The following is a 26,268-nucleotide window of genomic DNA, read 5'->3' as shown; positions in this document are numbered from 1 at the left end:
ACTACATGGTCCCTACTCCAGGAGACGCTGTGAAGTTCCTGGACATCTAATAGTTTCGGCCTAGTGTACAGTTGCTGAGTCAGCGTAAGACGGCGCAAACCAGAGCTGCTGCAGGTTACCGTAGAGTTGTGTTTTGGAGAACCAGTTAAAAGCAATCAAGGTCATTACCGAGAGGTTTGCTTATCTATTTATTTATTGCTTGATTGGTTTTTTTGAGACAGAGTTTTTCTGTAGCTTTGGAGCCAGTCCTGGAACTCGCTCTGTAGACCAGAATGGCCTCAAACTCACTGGGATCCGCTCTTCCTGCCTCTGCCTCCCACCTGCTGGGATTAAAGGTTGAACCATCACCACCCGGCGAGAGGCCATTTTAGCCAAGGAGCTACTCCAAGCAAGTACAGATCGATGAGGTATAGGTTCCATCTTTACTGACACTGAGGTGCAGCACTCTGGGAGAAGGCGTTTCTTTCTTCTCTGACTTAAGCACCGAAAAAGCAGAGGTTTGCGCAGCATGAAGAGGGGCAGGTCAATAGGAAGGGTCCTGATGGCAGCAAGAGCTCATTTAAATTGGTGGTATTCAGGTGGGTTTCTGATCCAGGATGCAAAGGGCTGTTTCCTCCGGAGCGCACTCCAGGATTCTTGGTAGGCAGCGGCAGCCTCCTTGTACTCCTGATAGCTGTCCAGCTTCTGCATCCTAATGCACATACGTCATCAAGCAGGGTTCTCACTGGAGCACTTGCCCTTAGTGCAACTGGACACACTCAAACAGCAGAGCAGGAGCAGAGGGAGGGAATTCATGGTAAAGCAATGCATGCTTAAGCAGGTTAGAATCACAGAACACTAGTTTTGTGTGGCTCTTGTACAATCAGATAAAAGTTTTCTTTGTGATGTTGAGCATCATACAAGGTTTCAGGTATGCTAGAATGTATTTCATGTATTCTCCTCCTATCAGTGAGCCGTCTACTCCAGCCCTGACTTAAGAACCTCCTTGACTGTTTCTCTTATAAAGCATCATGTAAACATCCACACTTTCCTACAACATGCTGCCACCCTTTAGCCTCTCTGACTGCTGAAAACTGGCCAGCACACTCAACAGCTGCAATGGGTTGTGGAATATTGTTCTAAGATGTGCTACATTTGTTTATGCTGTGAACATTTGTTTAGTGATGCAAAGATGTGTTGCACTCTTTTATGTTGCATGTGTTTAACTCTGTAAAGTTTTGCCTGTCTTAAACACCTGATTGGTCTAATAAAGAGCTGAACAGCCAATAGCTAGGCAGGAGACGGACAGGCGGGGCTGCCAGGCAGACAGAATAAATAGGAGGAGAAAAATAGAAAAGAAGGAGGGAAGAAATCAGGGACCAGCCACCAGCTATACAGCCAGCCACAGAATAAGAAGTAAGGAAAGGTATATAGAATAGATACAGATAAAAAGCCCAGAGGTAAAAGGGAGACAGGATAAGTTAAGAAAAGCTGGCTAGAAAGAAGCCAAGCTAAGGCCAGGCATTCGTGCATTCATAAGAAAGAATAAGCCTCTCTGTACTTTTTTGGGAGTTGGGTGGTAGGCCCCCAAAGAGCCAAAAGAGGGGAAAAAAAAACGACAATCATTCTTACAAGAGTTTCTTTGGATAAAGACTAGGACTAAAATGTCGGTCAGAGACCCGAGTCCTCCTCTTGACGAGGCCTTGATTTCTGCCCTGGCTCTCTAAGTTCAGTGCCAACCAGAGTTCTTCTGAGCCAGTTAGAGCAGCCCCTGCCCTTGCCTTCAATCACCTTCAGTTCTGAATCCAGCTCTTCACTGTGGGCTTGGGAGGTGGCTTAGTATACAGGAACCCCTGGTTTGATCCTCAGAACGGAACCAACCAGGCGTGGTGTCATACTTGTGATCCCAGCACTCGGGAGGCATCAGAAAGTTTAAGGTCAGTTTTGGCTATATAGCAAGGTTGAGGCTAGTCTGGGTTATACAAGACCCTACCTTCCATTTCACCATCCTGCCTGCCTTCAGCAGGAAGCCTGTGAAGTAGGGCCACTACGAATTCCTCTAGCCTAGCTCCTAAATCAAGTTAGACATATCCTGTCCACAGACCTCCCTGGCTGACTCTGTTCCTGGCTTTTAGTCTCTAGTTGTGCTTGTACTTGGGAGTTGAGTCCAGTTTCCTTCCCTACAACATCTGAAGAGAGTTGTTTGTTTGTTTTACCATCTTTGGCAAATGTCTAAATGAGGTTTTCCTTAGCTGGGCAGTGATGGGCACACCTTCCCAGCACAGAGGCAGGTGAATCTCTGAGTTCGAGGCCAACCTGGTCTACAGAGTGAGTTCCAGGACAGCCAGGGTTACACAGAGAAACTGTCTCAAAAAGAAAAAAAGTTTTTCCTTAATACTTCTGCTGCATACATATCATTCAGAAAGTAAAAAATTCTAAATTAAAAACTTTTATTTTATGTACATGAGTGTTTTGCCTAAAAGCATGTCTGTGCAGCATGTGTGTGCCCCTTGCTCATGGCGTCCAGAGAGGGATTATATCCCCTAGAACTGGAGTGAGCTACCTGACATGGGTGTTAGGACCTGAGCTGTTGACCTCTGGAGGAGGAACACGTGCTCTTAACCACTGAGTCCTCTCTTTAGACCCCGCCCATAGATTTTTAGCAAATAAAATTGGTTACTTGTTAACAAAACCCACCATGCCTGGGCCAAGCACTTTTACACGGAACACTTTACTTGTATTCTTCTCAAAGATCGTGTGACAGGGCTAATGTGGCTATTCTTACCATCGAATAAATCAAGACTGCGATGACTAATCTTCATTGTTAACTAGACTGGAGTCATAGTTAGAATCACCCGGGAAACAGCTTCTGGACATGCCCATGAGGTATCTCCCAGGCATGTTTGACTACACAGAGAGACCCACCTTAGATGTGGGCAGGGGTGTACGTGGGCTAGGATCCCAGATTGAACAAAAGGGAAAAATTGCGCTGATCACCACTGTTCCGCAGTGTAAGCAGCCACTTCATCTCCCTGCCACTACGGACTGTACCCTCCAGCTATGAACCAAAATTCATTCTTCCTTTGGTTGTGTTTAATGGGATTTTTTTTGGTTTTGTTTTTGATCACAACAAGAAAAATAATTAATACAGAGACTTGTCTTACTAATTCAATTTTATCCTGTTTTTACTCCTGTTCTTTATTATTATTACTACGATTTTAACTGTTTTATGTGTAGGGTCATTTATTTTGCCTGTGATCAGGTGTATGTGGAGGCCTGAAGAGGGTGTCAGATTCCCTGGGATGGAGTAACAGATTGGTTATAAGACCACGTGGGTGCTGGGAGGTGAACTTGGGTCCTCAGTAAGAGTAGCCAGTGCTCTTAGCCTCTGAACCATCTCTCCAGCTCCTATTTTTATTATTTTTAATTGTGTGTGTGTGTGTGTACATATTCACGTAAGTTCGTAAGAGTGCAGTGCTGTGGAGTCCAGAGGCATCTGGGGAGGAGACCCCAGCTGTATAGAGACAGTGTTTCTTACAATAAATACCAATTTAAGTTTTATTTTGATCAAGTTTTTTGATAGTTAAAGAGACAGGATCCATGAACTTGATCATTTCAAGCTGTATTTGAATCCTGTCTGTACCCCTAGAAAAGGTATAGGGCTGGAGAGATGGCTCAGAGGTTAAGAGCACTGGCTGGTTTTCCAAAGGTCCTGAGTTCAATTCTCAGCAACCACATGGTGGCTCACAACCGTCTATAGGAGAGCTGATGCCAACACTGTATACAAAATAAATAAATGAATCTTATTTAAAAAAGAAGGAAAAGAAGAGGGCTGGAGAGATGGCTCAGTGGTTAAAAGCATTGACTGCTCTTCCAGAGGACCGAGGTTCAATTCCCAGCACCCAAATGGCAGCTCACAACTGTCTGAAGATCTAGTTACAGGGGATCTGACACCTTCACACCAATGCACATAAAATAAAGTTAAATAAACCATAAAAATATTTAAAAAAAAAAGAAAGGAAAGGAAAGGAAAAGCCCTGGGTCTCATTTCCAGCATCATAAAGCCAGCCAATCAGTCAAATGATAAAGTGGAAAAACAACAAAGCCCCAGGCCTGTCAGCCTCGCATTTGGAGGCTGAGGTGGGAGAGCTGCTGTGAGCCTGAGCTTCAGCTGCCCTGCAACCTGGGCAGTGTGCTCCTGTCTCAAAATAAGTAAATAAATGTGTAAGGAAGTAGAACTGAAACGAAACCTTCCTCTTACCCTGTTGTGTTTCTTCCAGAACAGGCTCTCCTCTATACCTAGGCAGGACGCTGACACAAAGCTACAAGCTCCCGATCTCTCTGTTAAACAGTAAGCACCCACTGGCTTGCTGAGTGGAGGTCACCTCCAGACAACGCACCATGCACAAGCCAGAACCAGAGCAGAAGGCTTTGTAGACAGGACAGAGGGGTAGACAGTGTCACCTGACAGAGTCTGGCCGCTTGTCTTCTGCAATGCTACTCAGCAGCTTCTGGAATGATCTAAAGAGTTCCACCTTGCTGATTCGGGATCTGTTCAGAAAAAGAAAATAAACATCACTGACTAATAACTGGGTGCCACACACTAGGCCCCATCACAGGGCTCAGGTGTGAAGGTGCCAGATGTGAGCGGAACCCTCAGTCGTCCCTCTGTCTTCCTCTCCCTCCCCAACAGACCATCTTGCTATATTTCCCAGGGTGATCTTGAATCATGAGCCTCCTGCCTCAGTTTCCCAAGTGTTAAGATTCTAGGCAGGGTCACCACACTCTGACTCTCTAAAATATTTATTTTATTTATTAATTATGTATACAGTATTCTATCTGTGTGTATGTCTGCAGGCCAGAAGAGGGCACCAAACCTCATTTCAGATGGTTGTGAGCCACCATGTGGTTTCTGGGAATTGAACTCAGGACCTTTGGAAGAGCAGGCAATGCTCTTAACCGCTGAGCCATCTCTCCAGCCCACCCTGCCTCTCTAGAAGCTGTGACATGACCACTGGCAACACTGACTCATCAGCCACACAACTGAGCGTTTTTATAATTAAATCCGATCACCCCAGATGACATAATTATTGACCTCTCAAATCCCAAGGCACAATTGCCTATTAAATTCATTTTTTTATTCCAAACCAGCAGAAACTCTGAAGCATAAGGTTATTTAAAAGTATACTAAAAGTGTAAGTATATAGTTATTAAAGCTGTAGATGATTTGTTAAACATCAACAGATAATGTACTTTCATAGGATAAATCTAACGGGGATGTGAGAGATATATATAAGCAAATTACAAAAACTAAAAATAATGAAACGAAATTATAAACTTTACTGAGGACCGGGGCTATCGCTCAGGGTTAGAGCATTTACATTGTTTCTGTATGAGGTTCGAGATTCAATTTTCAGTACTGTTAGGGAAAAAAGGAAAACAGAAAAATCATGGCCAGGCAGATGGCTCAGTGGTTAGGAGCACTTGTTTCTCTTGCAGAGGACCTGAGTTTGGTTCTCAGCACCCACGTTAGGTGCCTCACAGCTGCCTCCTCACTCCAGCTCCAGGGGACCTGCATCCTGTTCTGGCCTCTGCAGGCACCTGCACTCATGTGTTCATGCTCACAAACAGAAACACACACATTATAAATAATTAAAAATAAAAAATAAGCCTTAGACTGGAAAGATGGCTCAGCGGTTAGGAGTATGTGCTACTCTTCCCAAGGACATGGGTTCAGTTCCCAGCACCCATAGAATGGCTCCCAGCTGTCTGCAACCCCAGTGTCAGGGGCATCCGTGGGCACTGCACTTATGTGGTACACACACATACAGGAAAAACACTTAAAACACACATAAAATAAAAGAGAACTAAGTTTTGGATTGGTGTGATGGCTCAGTGGATGAAGTCACAACAACCTGAGTTTGCGCCACGTGGTAGGAGAGAGCCAGCTTTAAAAGCTGACCTCTGACCTTAACACATGCTGTGGCCTGAGTGTTTAATCAGTACACACGTGCACAGGTACAAAAATAAACAAATGTAATAAAAAACTTTAAGAAGCCCTAAATAGCCAGGCGATGGGAGTATGTGCCTTGATGCAGAGGCAGGGAGATCTCTTGAGTTTGAGACCAGCGTGGTCTACAGAGCGAGTTCCAGGACAGCTAGGGCTACACAGAGAAACCCTGTCTTGAAAAACAAAAACAAAAACCAAAAACAAAAAATGAAACAAAAACCAAAAAAGGCCTAAATAACTGGGTACTCAAAACTGCGTCAACTCTGGGGTAACAAACTGCTGAGCCGACAGAGATCTGCCCAGTTCGTGTTCCTGCGCCCCCGCATGGTGAGCGGCAGTGCTAGCGGTTGTCTTCCGTGTTTCTGGTCTGAAAGACAATGCTGAAAGATATTTATTTTTCTCAAACTGGTCTTCAGATTTAAAATCCAAGAATGGCCAACACAAGGCACTCTTGAAGGACATGCCATGGGGACTCACTATGACAGATACCATCTTATTTAAAGCTAGAGCTGAGTGTGTTTTGAGTCAGGAGTGGCCGTGTACACACAGTTCTAGAACTTGGTAGGCTGAGCAGGACCCTGCATTCAAGGACAATCTAGGGCAGGGGGAGAGGGAGGGGTGGGAGAGGGAGACACCCTGTCTAAAAAAGCATAAAGAGTATGGTTCTGTTACAGGGATAAACAAAACAACAGAAGAGAAGAGAATAGGGGAGTGTGTATGTAACTGTAACTGTGGTTCCTGGATTTGACACACACATCTCACTTGGCTGGTCAGTGGTGGCCCACACCTTTACTTCCAGCACTTGGGAGGCAGAGGTCAGCCTGGTCTGTAGAGTGAGTTCTAGGACAGCCAGAACTACACAGAGAAAACCTATTTGACCCCCACTCCAAACAATCCCACTTGAAGCATGTGGATTTCCAAAAATCCATAACACTGCCACAAAGAATATAAAATGAGTTTGTCTGGCAGGAAACTGGTACTGGAAACAGGAGGCTTTTATACATAACTAAGTGCTGGGCAACTGCAGATGCACCAGAAAGATGTACCCCAAACCTCCTGGAGCTCAAACAGTTTATTTCTCCCACATGAATAAAGCGGCTTGGCAGAATCTACACCAACAGCTAAAACTTCCACTGAGACCCTGAGCAAGACAGTCTCCTGGGACCGAAACAAGTTATATAACTAACTACTGTACATGTTCATCTAACGGTGTTAGTCAAGTCCACGTTAATTCATCACCCACTTCAGAAAATTAATATTCAAGAGCAAAGTCACCTGTTAAACATTAGAGAGAACATACCCAAAGGTTGGCACCAAAGGCACCAAAAATGTTGAGTTTTCATGTATCTAGTTATTTTATTGTAAATACGACTTTATTATTTGGCTCTATGCATTTACTAATAAAATAATTAGTCAAGACTTCAGTCTGAAAAGTATTTGTTTCTGCCTCCTGAGTGTTGGGACTAAAAGCATGTACTACTAAGCTTGGTTATTAGTGAGTATTAATGAAGTATATTGGAACACTTCCTTCACAAGAACAAGAGACCTCTGCCATGTCATACTCATGCCTACAGAACAGATCCACATCAAGGCTCACCATGTCACCCCATTCACTGGAAGGAGGCCTCCTGGGATTTATTGACTTCCGTCATGGTAGTGCCAAGGCTGGTGCAGAGGGAGAGTCTAATAGCCTCATGGGAACACATCTGTAAAGGTTCTCAATAGTCTGCTCCCTGCAGAACAGAGAGGAACTTTGAATGTTTTACCACTTAAGTCATCTCATCAGTAATAGTAAGATGTTGCACTCAGGGGCTGGGGCAGGATCCAGGCCAAAGCCTGCCTGAGCTCTATTGTCAGCTCCCTCCCAACTCCAAAAAAGAGTTCTGCCTATAAAGCAAATCAGAGTCCGGGAGTCTGGCTCAGGGGTAGAGTGGACAGCGAAGACGTACATGGCTGGGATAGGGCAGATGGCGATAAACCTCCTCTCTGTTTGGGAACTTGTTCCAGTGAAGATTGTTTTTTCTTTCTTTTCTTTTTCTTTTCTTTTCTTTTTTTTTTTTTTTTGAGACAGGGTTTCACTATGTAGACCTGGCTGTCCTGAAACTCACTCTGTAGACCAGCCTGGCCTTGAACTCAGAGATCCACCTGCCTCTCTCTCCTGAGTGTTGAGATTAAAGGTTTGAGCCACCATGGCCCAGCAAAGAAAGCCTTTTCTTAAGTCTTATTCCACAGCAGAACACAGTAACCACATGAGTAATGTCGCTATCAGGAGAGCCATACCCAGTAAAAATTACTGAATTATCTGAGGATCTCAAGAATCTTTTAGGTGGCTGCTGCTTTCCAAGAGATCTCAGGTCCTTTTAGTAGAGAAGACCACATGCTAAGATATTAAGCTCCTCCTTGTGAGCTGGCTAAAATTGCTGATTACTACAAAAGAAAGTACAGGAACTTTTAGATTATATTTTCTTTTTAATATTTATTTATTTACTATGTATATATACTGTTCTGCCTACATGTATGTCTGCAGGCCAGAAGGGCACCAGAACACATTATGGTTGTTTGTGAGTTACCATGTCCTTGCTGGGAATTGAACTCAGGACATCTGGAAGAGCAGTCAATGCTTTTTTTTTTTTTTTTTTAAAGATTTATTTATTATTGCATGCACAGTGTTCCACCTGCATGTAAGTCTGCAGGCCAGAAGAGGGCATTAGATGGTTGTGAGCCACCATGTGGTTGCTGGGAATTGAACTCAGGACCTCTGGAAGAGCAGCCAGTGCTCTTAACCTCTGAGCCATCTCTCCAGCCCGCAGTCAATGCTTTTAACCTCTGAGACATCTCTCCAGTCCTAGATTATATTTTCTTTTGTTTATTTTAGATTTCTTTAAAAAATCTTTCATCTGGGAGTTGGGGGAGAGGATTTATTTGATCAAAATATATTGTATGACATTCTCAAAGAATTAATAAAAACACTATTTTAAAAATACCTAGTTGGATATGGTGGTACATGTTTTTAAGCCTAGCATTCTGGGAGGCAGAGGCAGGCAGATTTCTGAATTCAAGGTCAACCTGGTCTACAGAGCAAGTTCTGTAGCATGTTAGGCAGGGCTACACAGAGAAACCCTGTCTCCAAACCAAAATACCAGAAAAATTCCTCATCTGACATTGTCTCCCTCCTATCTACACTTGACTAGCTTTAAAAAAAAATCTCTGCCTTGGGTTAGTGAGATGGTTCAGTGGGAGAGGTGCTGCTGTCGAGACTGGTCTTGTAGAGGGCCTCTATGAGGCAGAGTGAAAAATCAAGCTTCTTTTTCTTTTTGGGTTTTTGAGACAGGGTTTCTCTGTAACTTTGGAGGCTGTCCTGGAACTAGCTCTTGTAGACCAGGCTGGGCTCAAACTCACAGAGATCCCTGTCTCTAACTCCTGAGTGCTGGGATTAAAGGCGTGTACCACCACCGCCCAGCAAAAAAAAAAAAAAAAAAAAAAAAACAAGCTTCTTAAAATGAGCATTTTTAATGTGATTTCTGTTATTATCCCATTGTTTGTAAACAATCCTTCCTGTTGTTATCCCATTGTTTGTAAACAATCCTTCCTGTTATTATCCCATTGTTTGTAAACAATCCTTCCTGTTATTATTCCATTGTTTGTAAACACACCCTTCTTGCATCTCCTGTAACACCATCTGAGATCCCCAGAGTTTCCCAGTGGTGGCCTCACAATGCAGCCACTAAGGGATGAGTAGTGAGGAGCCTGCTTCTCTCAGCAGCTGATGGTCTTAGTATAAAGTGAGCTCTAATTCCTGCATACAATAATGTTACAAAGATCATTAGATGGTTAAAAGGGAAATCAAGTTTAGCAGGATACCATTTCAAACTGTATCTACCTTACTTAATTCTCACATTGGTTAACCTTGCTTTTCAGCTGGCAAATAAGCTCAGAGAGGTTGAGTGATTTGCTCAGGTATACCTGGGAGAAACAGTGCCAGGACCTAACTATTGGCCCCTCCAATCCCCAAGCCTCTGCTGCCCTGCAGAGTCTGGCTTCTAATTCATATTCACAGTCTCTCCATGTCTTTCTCTCTCTGCCTCCTACTTACATATAAGGATGTAAGTAAGCCCTCAGTATCCCCACTATGACGGTCATGGACTCACCCTCTGAAACTGTAAGCCCCATTCAATGTTCTTCTATAAATTGTCTTGGTCTCGGTGCTTTGTCACAGAAGGAGAACAGTTAACTAAGTCACTGTCTATCCATGAACCCTCACTGTACAAGCAAAAGTACACTGCATTCCAGCCCCGAGAGCAGCTGGTCTTGCCCCCAAGTCACATGGACAATTGGAGACAGAGCTCAGGTTAAAGTGTGAGGTACTCCAGGTCACACAGGGAATACTGGCATACTGTGTCAGGCTGCAAAACAGCGCCACAGCAATCTACGGAGAAATAATCCTGGCTTTTAAAGACTCTAAGCAAAGAATAACATTTCCCTCACTGAGCAAAGCAGCAAATGGAAGCCAGAGGCAGCTGAGCGGGGCTGATGAGGAGCCAGACTGCAGCACGAGACCCGCAGGCCTGATCTCTCATGGCCTGCTCTGCTCACACAGCCTGCTCTCAGGCAGACTGCGGGTCTCCTAATGTACAAAAGATAGCTGGAAACAAAACAAAACAAAAACGTTGAATATATTTTTGTAACTCTGAGTAACATTGATTCCTTGGATATCAAAAGTACAACCAAGCAAGAAAAAGGTACATAAATTTGACTTCATTAAAATTAAAAACTTTTGAGCTTTAAAGGGCTCCATCAAAAGTTAAAAAAGGGAGCTGGAGAAATGGCTTAGTGGTTAAGAACACTGGCCAATCTTCCAAAGGATTCAGGTTCAATTTCCAGCATCTATATGACAATTCACAACTGTCTGTAACTCTAGTCCCATAGACTCTGACACCCTTTTCTGGTTTCTGTGGACCTTGAACACACATGGTGCACAGACATACATGCAGGAGAAACACCTATACACATAAATAAAATGAATAAAATCATAAAAAAGAGTGAAAAGGGCTGGGTATGGTGACACACACTAGGTGAATTGGATTTCTGGGAGTTCAAGGCAAAGCCTGGTCCATACAGGCCTGAGTTTGGTCCTGGGGACCCACATGGTAGAAGCAGAGAACTGAATCCCACAAAATGTCTTTTGACCTAATACATAAGAGTAATTTAAAAATAAAGACAAACCAATTATTAATGGGCATGAAATGAGAACAAACACTTCTCCGCAGAAGACCACGTAACTGGCTAGTAAGCCACAGAACATTGGGAAAATACAGGGCGAAACAAGGAGAGCGCACGTCACACCTAACAGACAGTGACAGTGTCAGGGAGGGTGCAGGGCAGCTACTGCTCCGGGACTGTTCATGGTAGGAGCCGCTAACAAAGTGAGCTCACGTGGCAGGGCGGTGGCGGTGGTGGCACACGCCTTTAATCCCATCACTCAGGAGGCAGAGGCAGGCAGATCTCTGAGTTCGAGGCCAGCCTGGTCTACAGAGTGAGTTCCAGGAACAGGGACAAGCTACAAAGGCACACACAGAAACGAAAGGAAGGAAGGAAGGAAGGAAGGAAGGAAGGAAGGAAGGAAGGAAGGAAGGAAGGAAGGAAGGAAGGAAAGAAAATAGTTTCACTCATTCCATTTTCCATTAAAAAAGCTATCCTGTGGCTCCTCATGACCCCAGAAATTCCATTCCTATGAACATTCCTAAGAAGAAACATTACACAGGAACTAGGCACCCAGTGTCCACACCAGCACTAGTCATAGTAGCCATAGTAAAACATCCCCAAAGGCCATCATTGATGAGAGGGTAAGCAAATAAGGCACAGCTGTACAGCAGATGCTACTTAGCCACCCATGAAGGAGGAAACAGCAATCCCCACCACACGAGTGGAGCCTGCTATGTGCATGGAGCAGACACAAAGGACCACACAGTAAATGATTTCATTTACACCAAGTATCCAGAAGACAGAATACATAGAGGAAGAAAATGAAGCAAATGAGGAGCTTCCAAGGGCTAGGGAAAAGGAACTGAAATAAGTTCCACCACCAACAAAACCCCAAACCAAAGACAGAGTTCATAGATACCCTCTCCCTAGCCCCAGTGAGCTGTACCTGGCCCGAGGGCTCCAATTTCTTCTTGGTTGTTCCCTGGGAAACCTTTGGCCAGTCACATCTAAGGAGTCAGTAACAGCACTCAGCTGATAGCTGTGAAGGGAGGACTCCTGGGATTAAATCAGTTTCTACTCATAGCTCAACCTTGGCCAGAGAATTTCCTCTCTGCGTGGGCAGCATTTAATGCACCACTCATAACTGGCCACAGTTGTGAGAGTAAGTGTCTACTGAGTGCTCATTCCTCAACTAGGGCAGCTGTATGGATCCCCACCCCCACGGATCAGGGAACATCACAGAAGGAGGGAGGACGAATGGGAGATGGGGAAATGGAGGACGGGGAGGAGAGCACTGTGAAATGTCCTGGGCGTCTGATGGCTGCTGCTCCACTGTAGCTATGGTTACCCGCAACAAAGAGCCATTAAGATGTTACCATTCAACAGATGGCACTGATTGTGCTCAGTAGGCTACGAAAGACACCACCACACCACACCACCACCACCACCACCACCAAACCCCAAACCAAAGAACAGAGATGTGAGAGAGAGAGCGAGAGGGAGAGAAACACATAAACATACACGAAAGAGGGAGGGTGGACACGTTGGGAGTATCTGGGGGAGAGCTGGGGTCAAAACATAAAAACCTGTTTCTTTTCCCATGAATGTTACAATATTCACAAAAATATTTCTCTGACTCTACAGAACCATGAAAGTGGACTTATGACATCAAAACAAGTTAGGTCTGATGCTTGGTACCTCAGGGTTCAATGACATCAAAATGGTTCATGATTTTTTTTTTTCCTGAGACAGCATTTCTCTATGTAGCCCTGACTATCCTGGAAACTGACTCCATAGACCAGGTGGCCTCGAACCTCAGAGATTCACCTGCCTCTGCCTCCCGAGTGTTGGAGCTAAAGACATGTACCACCAATGTCTAGTGGTTCATGATCACTATTATAGCTTACACCTAAGTTTCATACTATTACTGGGAGAGGCCTATGTATGTCCCGGAGCATATGTGGAAGTCAGAGGGCAACAGAAGGGGAGCTGGGTTCTTTGCTTCCACTCTGTGGGTTCCAGGCATCAAACTCGAGTTACCAGGTTTGTTGACAAATTTGTCTTTTACCTGCTAAGCCATCTCACTAGCTCCTAGCTTACAATTTCATTGAAATTTATTATATGATAGACAACAAAATAAATGTATAAATATAATTTTTTGGGGGGTCTTTTGAGGACAGGGTTTCTCTTTAACTTTGAAGCCTGTCCTGGAACTCTCTCTGAGGATCAGGCTGGCCTCGAATTTACAGAGATCCACCTGTCTCTGCGTCCTGAGTGCTAGGATTAAAGGCTGCGCCACTGCCACACAGCTAACTTAATAATTTCTTAATTCTCATAATAGCCATGACAAGCAATTCTTCTAATCTGAAAATAAGGAAGGTGTGAAGACAGGGTAACTAACCTGGCCAGGATCCACAGGGTATACACATAACTGTATGTGGGTGTCTTACAAGGAACAGACTGGAGTTACACTGTCTTCCTAGGACAGTCTGCCAGAGAACTTATCCAGGGTCAGCCAACCGGAATCCCTTACCTGCCCCACAAGGAACGAGCCGGCCTGGTCCGTCGGCTCTCTGCGCTTGCACCTGCACAGCGGCTCTGTTCAAACAGTAAACTTGACTGCTCTATCTCAGTTCAGGAACTCCAAGCCTCTGGGTAAGCCACGATGTCCTGACACCTAAAAGGAGGGAATGCATTCACCAGCTCAGTTGTACCAGGAGAAGACCTTAGATTTGCTCATCATTCCCAAGCCGTTTAAGAAGAGGCAGAGGCCCTTGGAGCTGAGTGAATCTACATGTTTACTTACTGAAGTGGGAGTGAAAATCACCAGGATACCACACAGGAGGAACCTTTTTAATTCTATTACGTATTTATTTGAGACAGGACTGAAGTTAGCCTGGTACGGTCTGGAACTCGAAATGCAGCAGGGGATGACATTGAAATTCAATCCCCCTGCCTCTACTTCCTGACTGTTGGGTTACAGGTGTACCCTATAACCCACCCTGCTTATAGGGTAATGGGGATCAAACAGCCTTATGCCCACAAGCAAACAGTTTACCAACTGAGCTATATCCCCAACCCCAGCAGGAATTCTACAGCTTGGAAAAAGATCTGAAGGCATAACTAAATCTGAGTCACTGCTGTCCTGTGGCGTCAGAGATCTCAACCTTCATTCTTCAACTCGAGAACTTAGGCTTTGCCTTGTTTACACAGACTCCTAAAGAAATCCTTCATGCCATAACCCAAACTAAAATCATCCAATACTAGAAGTTGGTTTCCCCTCTTCTGAACAAAGCTAGGTGCTCATATGATGCAAATCCAGGCACAGGTAGGAATTTCAAATCTCAGAAACTTTTTATAACCATTTAGCAACCTCCATGACTCTCCATGCCCTTCTCCAGTTCCCTGGTAAACACCAGCCTAGCACGGGTCTCCACCAGCCTAGCACGGATCTCTAAGCACTTGCCTTTTGTGGCTACCTTTTACATCAACAGAATCAAACATGAGTGGCTTATTTCACTTAGTGTGGTATTTTAGATTCATTCTGCTGTAGCATGTATCAGTATACTAGTCTTTTTTTTTTTTTTTTTTTTTTTTTGAGACTGGATCTCATGTAGCCCAGGCTAGCCTCCGACCTTAATGTAACTTCTGATCCTCCTAGCCAAGTGTTGGGATTACTGGCTGAGTACTACCATGTTTGATACTCTAAACTTTCTATCGGTGAACAGTATTTGCTTGTTTGTTGAATACACTACTTTTGTTTACTTTTTTCTCTTATTTTTTTCTTGTTTTTCAATACAAGGTTTCTCTGTGTTAACAGTCCTGGCTGTCCTTGGACCGCACTTTGTAGACCAGGCTGGTCTCGGAAGCTCTGAGTGCTGAGGATAACGCCCTGTGCCGCCATGCCCAGAGATACACTCTTTCTTACTCACGTACCCACTGATAAGCATTTTGGGCTGCTTCTTTTGGGGACTATTCCTAGCATGCCGCCATAAACATCTGTGTGGATGTTGCGTGGGATGGGCATTTTCACTTCTCCTGGGCGCATGACCTGGAGTGCCAACACGAGGTTCTGTCTGGCTGCCACTTTGAAATCTGCTTCACAGGCCTATGTCCCATGATGTCTCTCTCCTGACCCTCATTCACTAGAGCGCATGGCATGTGCCATTGGTGTTTACATGTTTTACCAGCCATCCTTGTTTATCTTTTTTTTGGATCAGGTCTTTTGTTTATTTTGTCAAGATTAGAATCTTGCCATGAAGCCTCGACGGCCTGGAAACTCAGATTCCCTTTTTAGCTGAGTATGGGATTAAAACTATTATTTTTGTTTTGTTTTTATTTTTTTTTTTTTCAGAAGGGGTTTCTCTGTGTAGCTTTGGAGCTGTCTTGACTTGCTCTGTAGACAAGGCTGGCCTCAACCTCACAGAGATCTCCTGCCTCGTCTCTCAAGTACTAGGCTTAAAGGTGTGCCACTGCCAGGCTAATTTTTTTTTTTTTTTTTTTTTTTTTTTGCTTTTTAGAGACAGGGTTTCTTCATGTAACCCTGGCTGTCTGGAAATCATTACGCAGACCAGGTTGGTCTCGAATTACACATGGATATTTTAGGTTTTTTTTTCCTTTTGTTTTTAGACTGGATCATGCAGCCAAGGCTGGCCTCAACTCCCTAAATAGATAAGGGTAACCTTGAACTTCTGATCTTCCTCGCTTCCTCCTCCCAACCTATGCCTTCTGGCAGTCTTCATGCAGTGCTGAGATTCAACCTAGGGTTTTCATGCAAATTAGGGAAGTACTCTTCAACTGAGATACATTCCCCAGCCCTGGCAATTATTCTGCTTACGTGTAGAAGACACAGTAGAAAAATGATAATGTACAGCATTATCAAAGAGGAAAAACAGCCCACAACACCCATGATCAGAGGATAATTATCGATTATAAAGCCTCCTACAGCTTTCTGTACACATACATATTTTAAGACCAAGATGGAGGCTCACTTCATCTTCTAAATTGCTCTTTATACATCTTATAAACATCTTTCTACATTAAATATTCATCAATATATTTTTAACAAAAGAAATCACTTAATTTTCAACTACAGAGCATTTCTGCTTTCCTTTCTAAGTTACCATATATACAAACCTAAGGACTTATACTTTCTTAATTATTTCTTAAAGAAAAAAAACGCTCAAGATGTGCACTGGCTGAGTCCACGGGGGAGACTCTCCTGGTTCTCTTGCCACTCCTTCACTGCTCTCCACAGCCTACCTGCCAGTCAAGGCTCTCCTCATTGCCTCCTGGCTGTACGGGCACTTCCCAATGGACCACGGCGGGACAGGTTAGATGGGCTTTTCCAGGAAGTGCATCAGCAGTTGCGCCCTGCCTGACATCCGAGGACGCTCCCCTTGCCATTTTGTCACTGCAGGACATGGAGCACGTCCTGTCGCCCCTGCCTGGCTTCACTCGGAGCAGCCCCACCTGGGTGGTAGGCAGCGCCTGGCTCTCTCAAGTCTCCAGTTTCTCCAGGCACACACTTGGCTCCTGTTCTATACACATCCACCACTTTGAAACTACCTGGAGCTGTTCCACCGGCAGCGTCGAGTTCCTCCTTGGTGAGATTAGAGCTGATGTACATCTGGTTTGATTTTACTACTTTCCTGCATCCCATGGTGAGCCACACAGCCGCGAGAGCGCCCCTGGCAGGAGTTCCAAGCTTCATCTTCTTGGCTACAGGACTGTCACGGTCCTCACAATTCCTTTTATTTTTGGAATCTTCTAGATTCTCACTCCTTTCTACAGATGAGTCGTCGGCCCAATTTCTGATGAAAGGACAGCAAGGTTTTGTCTTCAGACTCAAAGCATTGGAATGATGGAGGCATCCCCACCTGTATGAGAGGACACCTTTAACCAGTAATTCTCAGAATGAGCCTCCCCATCAGTAACATTAATGTACCTTAGAATCGACATGCAAATAGACATGGAGAGATAACTCAATGGTATTGATTGCCTAGCGATTGTAGGAGATCCTGAGTCCAATCTTAACACTGTGTGACGTGTGTGGTGTGTGTGTTCTGGTGTTGTGTAGCAATTATTGGGATCTAATGGACATTGCTGAATCAGACCACTATGAAGGTGTGGGCCCCAGAATGCAAGCTCACGTCAGAGATTTATGACCTTAAGCCGAGGTCACTTTGTTTTCCCTGCTGAACTGAGATGAATAGAGGCAGACCGGTGATGAGCTCAGTGGCAAGCATAGGTCTGATGAGCATAGAGCCCAGGCTTGACTGCGACCACCACTGAAAAAGAAACAAATAAATACAAAACCAAAAGCCGCACACCACACGCAGGCATGCACGCGCTGTGGCCACACGTGAGAGGAACCAACGGGCAGCCGCAGGTGTTGGTACTCACCTTCCTCTTTGTGTTGACATGTGACCTTGTTCCCTGCTACAGAAGCCAGCAATCCATTTTGCCGTGAGTAGAGTGCTAAGACTACAGGTTGTGCTAGCGTGTCTGGCTTTACGTGGGTTCTAGGCATCAAACTCAGGCTGAATGTCTTGTATGGAAAGCACGTTATACATGAGACCGCTACAGACACGCTTCTTTCTTCAGTGCTAAACTAGCATCAGAGTGGAGCTGCTCAGTGATTAGGAGCACTGCCGTTCTCCATGGTGTATGTCCAGCTCCCAGCACCCACATCAGGAGTTCTGTTAAAGTCCTCTAATTCCAGTTCCAGGGATCTGACACCCCTGGTCTTGCTGGCACTTGTATGCAAGTGGTCACAGAAACTCACATAAAAATTAGCTAGATACACATATAAAACAAAACAAAACCCAGTGCATGTGCTAAAGTTCTAATAAAAATCACTGAGGTCAGCCAGGAGGTGGTGGCGCACACCTTTAATCCCAACACTCAGGAGGCAGAGAGGAGGCGGATCTCTCTGAGTTCGAGGCCAGCCTGGTCTACAGATGTGAGTTCCAGGACAGCAAACACTACACAGAGAAACCCTTGTCTCAGAAAAAACAAAACAAAAACAAAAAAAAGCCCTGCTGAGGTCTTGATGAAGCCGCTCCCCTAGAAAACCTCTGATGAGAGAATTAGGGAAACTGAATATTCAACACAGGTCTCAAGTAATTCTCCTACCACCAAAAGTTTTAGGAACACAGTTTAGAGCAGGGCTTCTTCGTCTCCAATTCAAGAAATTTTGTTTTCTCTTTGAGACAAGACCACCTGTAACTTCAGACTGGCTTCAAACTCCCTACTAGCTGTAGAATGGCCTCAAATTCTTGACCCTCCTGTTTTTGCCTTCTGAGTTCTGGGATCACAAAGCATTTCACCATGCCTGGGTCTAATGAAACTGTGAGGCAGGGTAATTATTTTGCCATGGAGGTGATCCTGTATGACAGCGGTGTGACAGCCTCTATACATTACAACATGTCCTGTATGACGCTCTATGACAGCCTCCATACTTATATGTGTCCTGTTATGACAGCCCACTCATGACAGCCTCCATACATTACATGTGTCCGTATGACAGCCGCTATGACAGCCTCTATACATTTCATGTGTCCTGTATGACAGCCACTATGAAAGCCTCATACATTACATGTATCCTGTATGAAAGCCACTATGAAGCCTCTATACGTTAGATGCTAACAGTCCCCCAGTTGACAATCAAAGGTGTTTCCAGACCCAGTCAGGTTTGTACACACACGTAACCCCAAAGCATGGGAGCTGGAGTGAAGTGAAAGTATTCTCATCTAAGACCTACAATTTTAAGGGAAAGTCTTAAAAAAAAGACTTTAAAAAAAGTTATGTGTGTTTTGTCTCAGAGTCACATGCGTGCAGATTCCTTCACAAGGGCCAGAAGAGGATCTTGGCTCCCATGAAATGGGACTAACAGGCAATTTTGAGTTGCCCAGCATGGGGTGCTGGGAATTGAACTCATGTTCTCTAGAAGAGCAGTAAGGTGTTCTTAACCATTGAGTCACCTCTCTTACAATGAGAGGAGAAAGTTTCCTGAGGGCCATTTTGTGGACTGGTATCCTGTAAGATGCCTAAGAAAACAATAGTGGCTTATTTCATGGCTGAGTAAATTTGACAAACATTATTCAAAATACCCTCATCTTAGGGATTCTTTATGATGTATCATCCCACAGTAGAAAACCCACAATAAACTGCAAAAGCCAGGTAAACACCAGTGTTTCCAAAACCTCCCAATGTTTTTCCTTTGCTGGTTTACAGATATCTAATCTATTTCTGTGTCGTCGGGAACCAAGAAAACCTCAGGTCAGGGGAAAGCTTCAGTGTTACCCTTGAGAAGGGAGCATTTCTTCAAATACCAACCCAATGTGTATTGCTTTTTCAGTGTGGAAGAATATACTTGTAGTCTTTTATAACCAGAGAGTGGGAAAGGCAAGAGAGATAAGAAGGAGAAAGAAATGTCACAGGAGAGCTGCATGGCTGGACTTCCAGAGACCTTAACAAGGTGAACAGCAACGTTGGAGCAATTCACTGGGTCTACCTCCTACTCTGTAAGCTCAGAGATGTGATCGCGACAGAACGCCTGGATACAAGAGGCTGACTCACTCTAACAAAACACAAAAGTGAGAGTCTAAAGTAGCTAACTGAGACACCAAATTCCTAATTAGCAATGAGAAGTAAATGTCAAGGGAGCGAGAGTCACATGTGCCAGGCAGTGCGTGTCCTTCCTACAGATAAACCACGGGTGGGGTGGAGGGCACCACATGGTAAGAGATTACTCACGAGCAAAGGGACTGAAGATTTCTTTTCCCAGAAAAACAATTTCCAGAGTTTTTACGATTAACAGAGGCTGCCACTTCTTATTTAAGATCTTTAAAAACAAAAATCCAATTACCACAAGTCACAGAGCCCCCACCCACGCCACAGCTATTCTTTCTCCCACTTCTCCTCACACAGTTGTCATCCTTCCTCCAGGGCCCTGAGGAGAAACCCAGAAGCCATCTTTGCCTCCTCCTCCTTCGCAATCATGGAGTCTAAGCAACTGTCCTCCTGACTCTACTCAACTGTCTGCCTCTCACTCGTGAGCGTGACCCTCCAGGTCTTTACTCACACTAAGAGGTTGGCACCCCCGGCCCACTGGTGTGTGGAGTTTGTTAGCAGGCTGACACCCTGGATACACCCCGGGTTTTACTCACACTAAGCAGGCACAGAACCACTGAGCTCTCCCCAGCCCCTGCTCACTGTTGTAGACTTGCTATGCCCTACAGTGTGAGGAATAGAGAACACCTGCTCACGAGAGCCGTGGTGGCACACTCCTGTAACCTCGGGAGTTCAAGGCAAGATGGACTAACAGCGATACTATCTTAAAAATACAAAAAACCCTGTGTGTATGGAGCGTGCCAGCACTGCCAGCACTTGGGAGACTGAGGCAGGAAGTTTGCTAAAGCTCAAGGCCAACAGGGGCCTACATATTAAGTTCAAGCCCAGCCAGGACAATTTAGCAAATACTTATCTCACAGGCCAGTGAGCTGGCTGTAGGCAAAGGTGCTGCTGCCAAGTCTGATGAGTTCTACCTTTGGACCCCACCTGGTGGAAGCTGAGACTAACTAACAGTTGCCCTCTGACCTCTGACGGCCATGGATCTACAGTGGCACGTGCACACAGTCCCTTTCTAAATACAAAAACTAAGAATCTATCTCCACTGAATAGATGAATGAATGGAGTGGGCTTTAGGATGAGTTACTGTCGTACAACTCGGGGCTCTTGAGTCCCAGTTATTACGTTGTACTCTGTAGGGGTTAAGCTGACGCTGCCCAATCTCAACTCTGAGAACTAACAGTGAGACGCCACACCTCCCTGTATTTCCCTTCCGCTTCCCCCAGTAGAAATGTGATTATGTATATAATCACTACCATTAGTTGCAGCTAGATTCAGCCAGAAGGTTTTTTTGTGTTTTGTTTTGTTTATCGAGACAGGGTTTCTCTGTGTTCTGGAACTCACTCTGTAGAACTCAGAGAATTCTGCCCCTGCCTCCCGAGTGCTGGGATTAAAGGCATGTGCCACCACCTCCCGGCCAGCCAGAAGTATTTTGGAGAACTATCTCTACGAATGCAGTCAACGTAACATTACTTTTAAGGCTCGACTATACTTACAGGGTGTGTGGCTAGAGAAAAACACAAAAGACAGGTCAGGTCTGAGCTTCCACAGTCCTCTTTGAGTTCCTGGCACAAAGATACTATCTTCTTTCAGGACGGCTGCCAAATGGAGCTGATGGAGAAGGTACCTGAGGGTTGCAAGATCAGAATGAACAGTTAGGTTGGTGATGTAGCTCAGGGTACTTTACATACATACCAAGGGCCTAGTATATGCAACGCCCTTGGCTTGACTCCCAGCACTGTAAAATTAGTTAAATGGAGGAAAAGGAATAAACAAACGTCTATAGTGAAGAGAGCTCTCTGGCTGGGTGATCACAGGAAGCATTACAGCCGAACAATGAGACTGGTAGTGATCTGGCATTATGAGAATAATAATAATGAGTCCTTTGTTAGGAAGACCTCAGGCTTCGCCCTGGATCCACTGAAATCAGATCTCAGGAGGTAGGTCCAGCCACCTTGTCCACTCCCATCCCTGTGCTGGGGTTTGAACTCAAAGGCCTGATGTACTTACTAGAAGAGCTTCATTACTAAGTTTATACCGTGGCCCCAGAAACCTGGGGGTTTTGTTTGTTTGTTTTGTTTTCAAGACAGGTTTCTCTGTGTAAAAGCCATGGTTGTCCTGGAACGAGCTTTATAGATCAGGTTGGCCTTGAACTCACAGAGATCCTCTTGCATCTACCTCCCTAGTGCTGGGATTAAAGGCATGCACCACCATGCCTGGCAAGAAACTTGGGTTTTACCAGGTGATACTGAGGCACACTCAATTCTGAGAAGCACTAATCTAAACTCTGGCAGTTCAGAGTGACACAATCTACATTAGCTTCAAGATTATTAGACACGCAAACCCCACCCCCAGACATATTCAACCAAGACTTTTTGGGGAATATGGCTTTACCTCTGGAAACTCCTTCTGGCTATGATCTCAGCATGGCTGTCATTGAGGATGTCTCCTGTGGCAAAGACAGGAGATATGGAGGAAATGAAGACTGGGATCCGGAGAGCCTGCAGAATACAGCAGTACCCTTCCCGCACTTTAATCCCAGCACTCGGGAGGTACAGGCTGGCGGATCTCTGTGAGTTCAAGGCCAACATGGTCTACAGAGTGAGTTCTAGGTCAGCCAGAGCTACATAGAGAGACCCTGTCTCAAACACACACACATCTCAGGGCCACATAGAGAGACCCTGTCTCAAACACACACACACACACACACACACACATCCCAGGGCCACATAGAGAGACCCTGTCTCAAACGAACAAAAATATATAGAATGTACAGGATCCTTTACCTACAGGATGCCAAGAATACCCCACCCAATGTGGTGATGACCAAAAATACTTCTAGACAATGCCAAAGGTGCGTGGGGTACAAACTTGCCATTGGTTGCTAGGTCCATGGTGGTGTTTGTAATCCCTGGTTTAGGCAGGATAACCATGAGTTTGAGGCCAGTTTGAACAACATAGCAAGTTCTGAATAAGCCTAGGCTACACATTGAGATCCTATCTCAAAAATACTAGACAAATAAAAACAAGCAAAGAAACGCCGCTGGCAGTGTTGCTTTTCACTCTTTTGACTCGGGGGCGTCACCCGCTCCCAAATAATGACACACGGACACGCATTCTTACGTACGAATGCCTGGGCTTAGTTTGGTTTGTTTCTAGTCAGCTTTTCTTAACTAAATCATCCCATCTACGTTTCGCCTCTGGGCTTTTATCTTTCTCTATTCTATATACCTTTCTTTACTTTCTTACTCCTTGGCTTGCTGTGTAGCTGAGTGGCTGGCCCCTGGTGTCCTTTCTTTTCCTTTCTTTTCTTGCTCTTCAATCTTCTCTTTTCTCCTCCTATTTATTTTCTCTGCCTGATAGCCCCATCTATTCTTTCTTCTGCTTAGCTATTTGGCTGTTCAGTTGTTTTTTTTTTTAAAATCAATCAGGTGTTTTAGACAGGCAAAATAACATAGCTTCACAGAGTTAAACAAATGAAACATAAAGATGCAAACACGTCTTTGCATCACTAAAACAAATATCCCATAGCATAAATATGCAACACATCTTTAACTAATATTCCATAACAACCTCTAGTGAGATTTATAGAAACAAATTTTTTAAGTGCTTGGGGATTGAATCTAGTGCTTATGCAGCTAGGCAAGGGCACTGCTCCTGAGCCCAAATCCCCAGATTCCTTCAATCTTTTTAAAGATAATCTTAATACATTTTCATTTATTCATTTTGTATATAGTGTACATGATGTGTGCACATGAGACACAATATGCATGTAGACAGAGGTCAGTTTTCTCCCTCTCCCATGTGGGTTCCTAAGACTCAAACTTAGTTGTGGATTGGTAACACACAGGGTCTCACCCGTTGGTAGCTCTGGCTGGCCTGGGGCCTCACTAGAACTCAGAGAAATCCACAGTCTCGTCTCCCAAATGCTGGGCTTAAAAGCATTGTACCACCAACTTTGACACTCTATCTTGAGACAGGGTTTCTTTTGGTAGCCTGGCTCTGTCCTGGAGCCAGTGTGTCCCAGTGTCCTGACAAGGGGACTAAAGGTCAGCATGGACACCTGCAGCACAGTATCACTGTTTAGAGCTCCTCGTTGCTTACCACTCTTCCCTCATCTTGGACTGGCCTATACCTTTCGTCCCTGTCCCATTGAGACAACTTCCTTGTCACTGAAAAGCAAAAAAAAAAAAAACAAATAAGTACGTGAACTCTCTGAATGCTTCCTAGTGTAAGTCCCCATTTCTCCTTTCTCCAGGGGATTCCTAGCAGACTCCATCAGGACTGCAGTTTCTCAACCACCACCAAAAGTACTGCGCCACTCCTGGTGGAAGTCGAGGGGAATGGAAACACCTAACGCAATAGTCCACATCCAGCCCGGCACTGTCCGAACTGTCTATGGTGGCTGACAGAGAGAAAAGGTCTCACCTTGCAACCTCCTTATCAGTGGTGTCACAAGCTGGCCAGCTGGAGACTGTATCTTCACGACACCGCCTGCCAACAAAGTCAATTTCACGGTTGGCTCAGGTTTCCCCTGCTTGGGCAAGTTGACTATTATAGTGGTGTGTAGCACAGCTGAAGCAATCTCATCTGCTGTCCACATAGCTGGAGCTGAGGCCCTGAGAAGACGCCCAGACATCAGATAGGAAAGGAAAACCAGTGTAAGACAGAGTGCCTCACTCCGGTGCTTCAGCTACGGCACGCTTTTTCCTGGACTCATCTCCCTTCCTTCCCATCTTTAATAAACAGGAGAGAGCTACCAACTCCCACAGGACTGTTACTGCTTCAAGATTAAAGCAAGTTATGTATGTAATAGTTATTGAATCTGGATTTGCTATGTTTTACACTGTCCTTTCAAATTTCAGCCTGCTTTGGGCAGACTCGTCACCCTACAAACTTTCCTGGAACGGGACAGTGGTGGTGCACAGCTGTAATTCCAGCACGTCGGGAGGCCAGTAGGCAGAGGGGTGGATCTCCTGTGAGTTCAATGGCCCAGCCCTGGTCTAAAGACGTGGAGTTACCAGGGATAGACTCCAAAGCCTACAGCACACAAACCTGCCTTGAAAAAAACCAAAAACAACAACAAAAACCCAAAGACAAAGTTTCGTTCTGGACAGATGTTCTTTTCCCCAATCTACCTCACTCCAGCAAGTTTTCAAAGTCTCTCACTGGATGTATTCACAGCAGCTGTATTTAAGGGTAGGGGCATGGAGCTGTATTTTCTAGGTTTCAATTCCAGCTGCACCACAGAGCAACTGTGTGATTACTGGGTAGATTATTTTAGTTCTCACATCTGTTACAACATGGGTAATATTTGGCCAGTGGCGGTGCATGCCTTTAAGCCACTCAGGAGCAGAGGCAGGAGGATGTCTCTAGGCCAGCCTGGTCTTCCAGGGCAACTAATGTTACAAAGAGAAGCCCTGTCTTGAAAAACAAAAACAAAACCCAAAAAAAAGGCATGGATAATAGTACATGGATAAGAACATTTTTTTTTTTTTTTTTTTTTCAAGACAGGGCTTCTCTGTGTAACAGCCCTAGCTGTCCTGGAACTAGCTCTGTAGACCAGGGTGATCTCAAACTCACAGAGATCCGCCTGCCTCTGCCCAGAGAGTGATGGGATTAAAGGGTGGTGCCACATGATCCTGGTTAGTATCTAACATATTTTATAATACTTATAAAGCAAATGTCTTTAACAATGCCAACTGTAATTAACATTACAAATAAATTTGGTGATCTGGGACGTTTGAGTTGGGTGGGGGGGAGAGAAGGATTCTAACTGGCACATAAAGCATTTATACACTAACAAATATTAGCAGATCAGATTCTGAAAGAGCTCCGAGACGTATGCAGAAAGTTCCCCACTCTCTGGATCTGTTGGTGCTCACTGGTCATATCTTGACTTCAATCTGATCATATGAAAAAGCTCCATAGGTGAGCTCATAGGATGGCTAGACAACTGCAGAGCATCTGTATCATAACAAAAGAATAGTTTTTTTCTGAGCTCAGATGTAATGTTTTCTGCAAAGTATTTTCTACAACTTCTGCAAGTTGCTTGTCTATTTTGCAGTAAACGGTAATGATTATTCTGGCAGAGATTGACAGAGATAGTTAAAGTCTAACGCAGAGAAGTCTTGCTTTTTTTTCCCCGGGGGGGGGTTCAAGACAGAATTTTTCTGGGTAACCTTTGCTGTCCTGGAACTTTTCTTGTAGACCAGGGTTGGCCTCGAACTCACAGAAATCCACCTGCTGCTGTGAAAGTCTTCTATTCTAGAACATAAGCATGAAAGATCTAGAATCCTGTTCGTTCCAAGAAGGCAGCAGAGAATAGTTTATTTTAATGACAGGTTTGACACCGGCCATCACCCTGCAAATTAAACTGAGGTACACTTACAAACTACCAAAGCCAAGCTGCCCAAACTACATCACGTCAATTCAGGCAGCCG

At 44.7% G+C, this 26,268-nt stretch overlaps 1 protein-coding gene across 1 annotated transcript; it reads right to left on the bottom strand.

The window, feature by feature from the left end:
- Window positions 1–228: 228 nt before the first annotated feature.
- Window positions 229–25,717, bottom strand: Adat1 (adenosine deaminase tRNA specific 1). Its single transcript, XM_042054203.1, is given in 19 exon segments — window positions 229–691; window positions 4,444–4,530; window positions 12,138–12,198; window positions 13,725–13,776; window positions 13,778–13,868; window positions 16,454–16,560; window positions 16,563–16,588; window positions 16,591–16,666; window positions 16,668–16,811; window positions 16,813–16,868; window positions 16,871–17,045; window positions 17,048–17,070; window positions 21,322–21,452; window positions 22,220–22,274; window positions 23,684–23,856; window positions 23,930–23,978; window positions 23,981–23,997; window positions 24,723–24,865; window positions 25,688–25,717. Coding segments are annotated over 19 exon segments (1,632 nt in total). The 3' UTR covers window positions 229–555.
- Window positions 25,718–26,268: the final 551 nt, after the last annotated feature.

This window comes from Arvicola amphibius, chromosome 15 (genome assembly GCF_903992535.2).
Source record: "Arvicola amphibius chromosome 15, mArvAmp1.2, whole genome shotgun sequence".
Lineage (NCBI taxonomy): Eukaryota > Metazoa > Chordata > Mammalia > Rodentia > Cricetidae > Arvicola > Arvicola amphibius.
The sequence above is the reverse complement of the archived record's forward strand: the minus strand, read 5'-3'. Positions and strand labels throughout refer to the sequence as shown.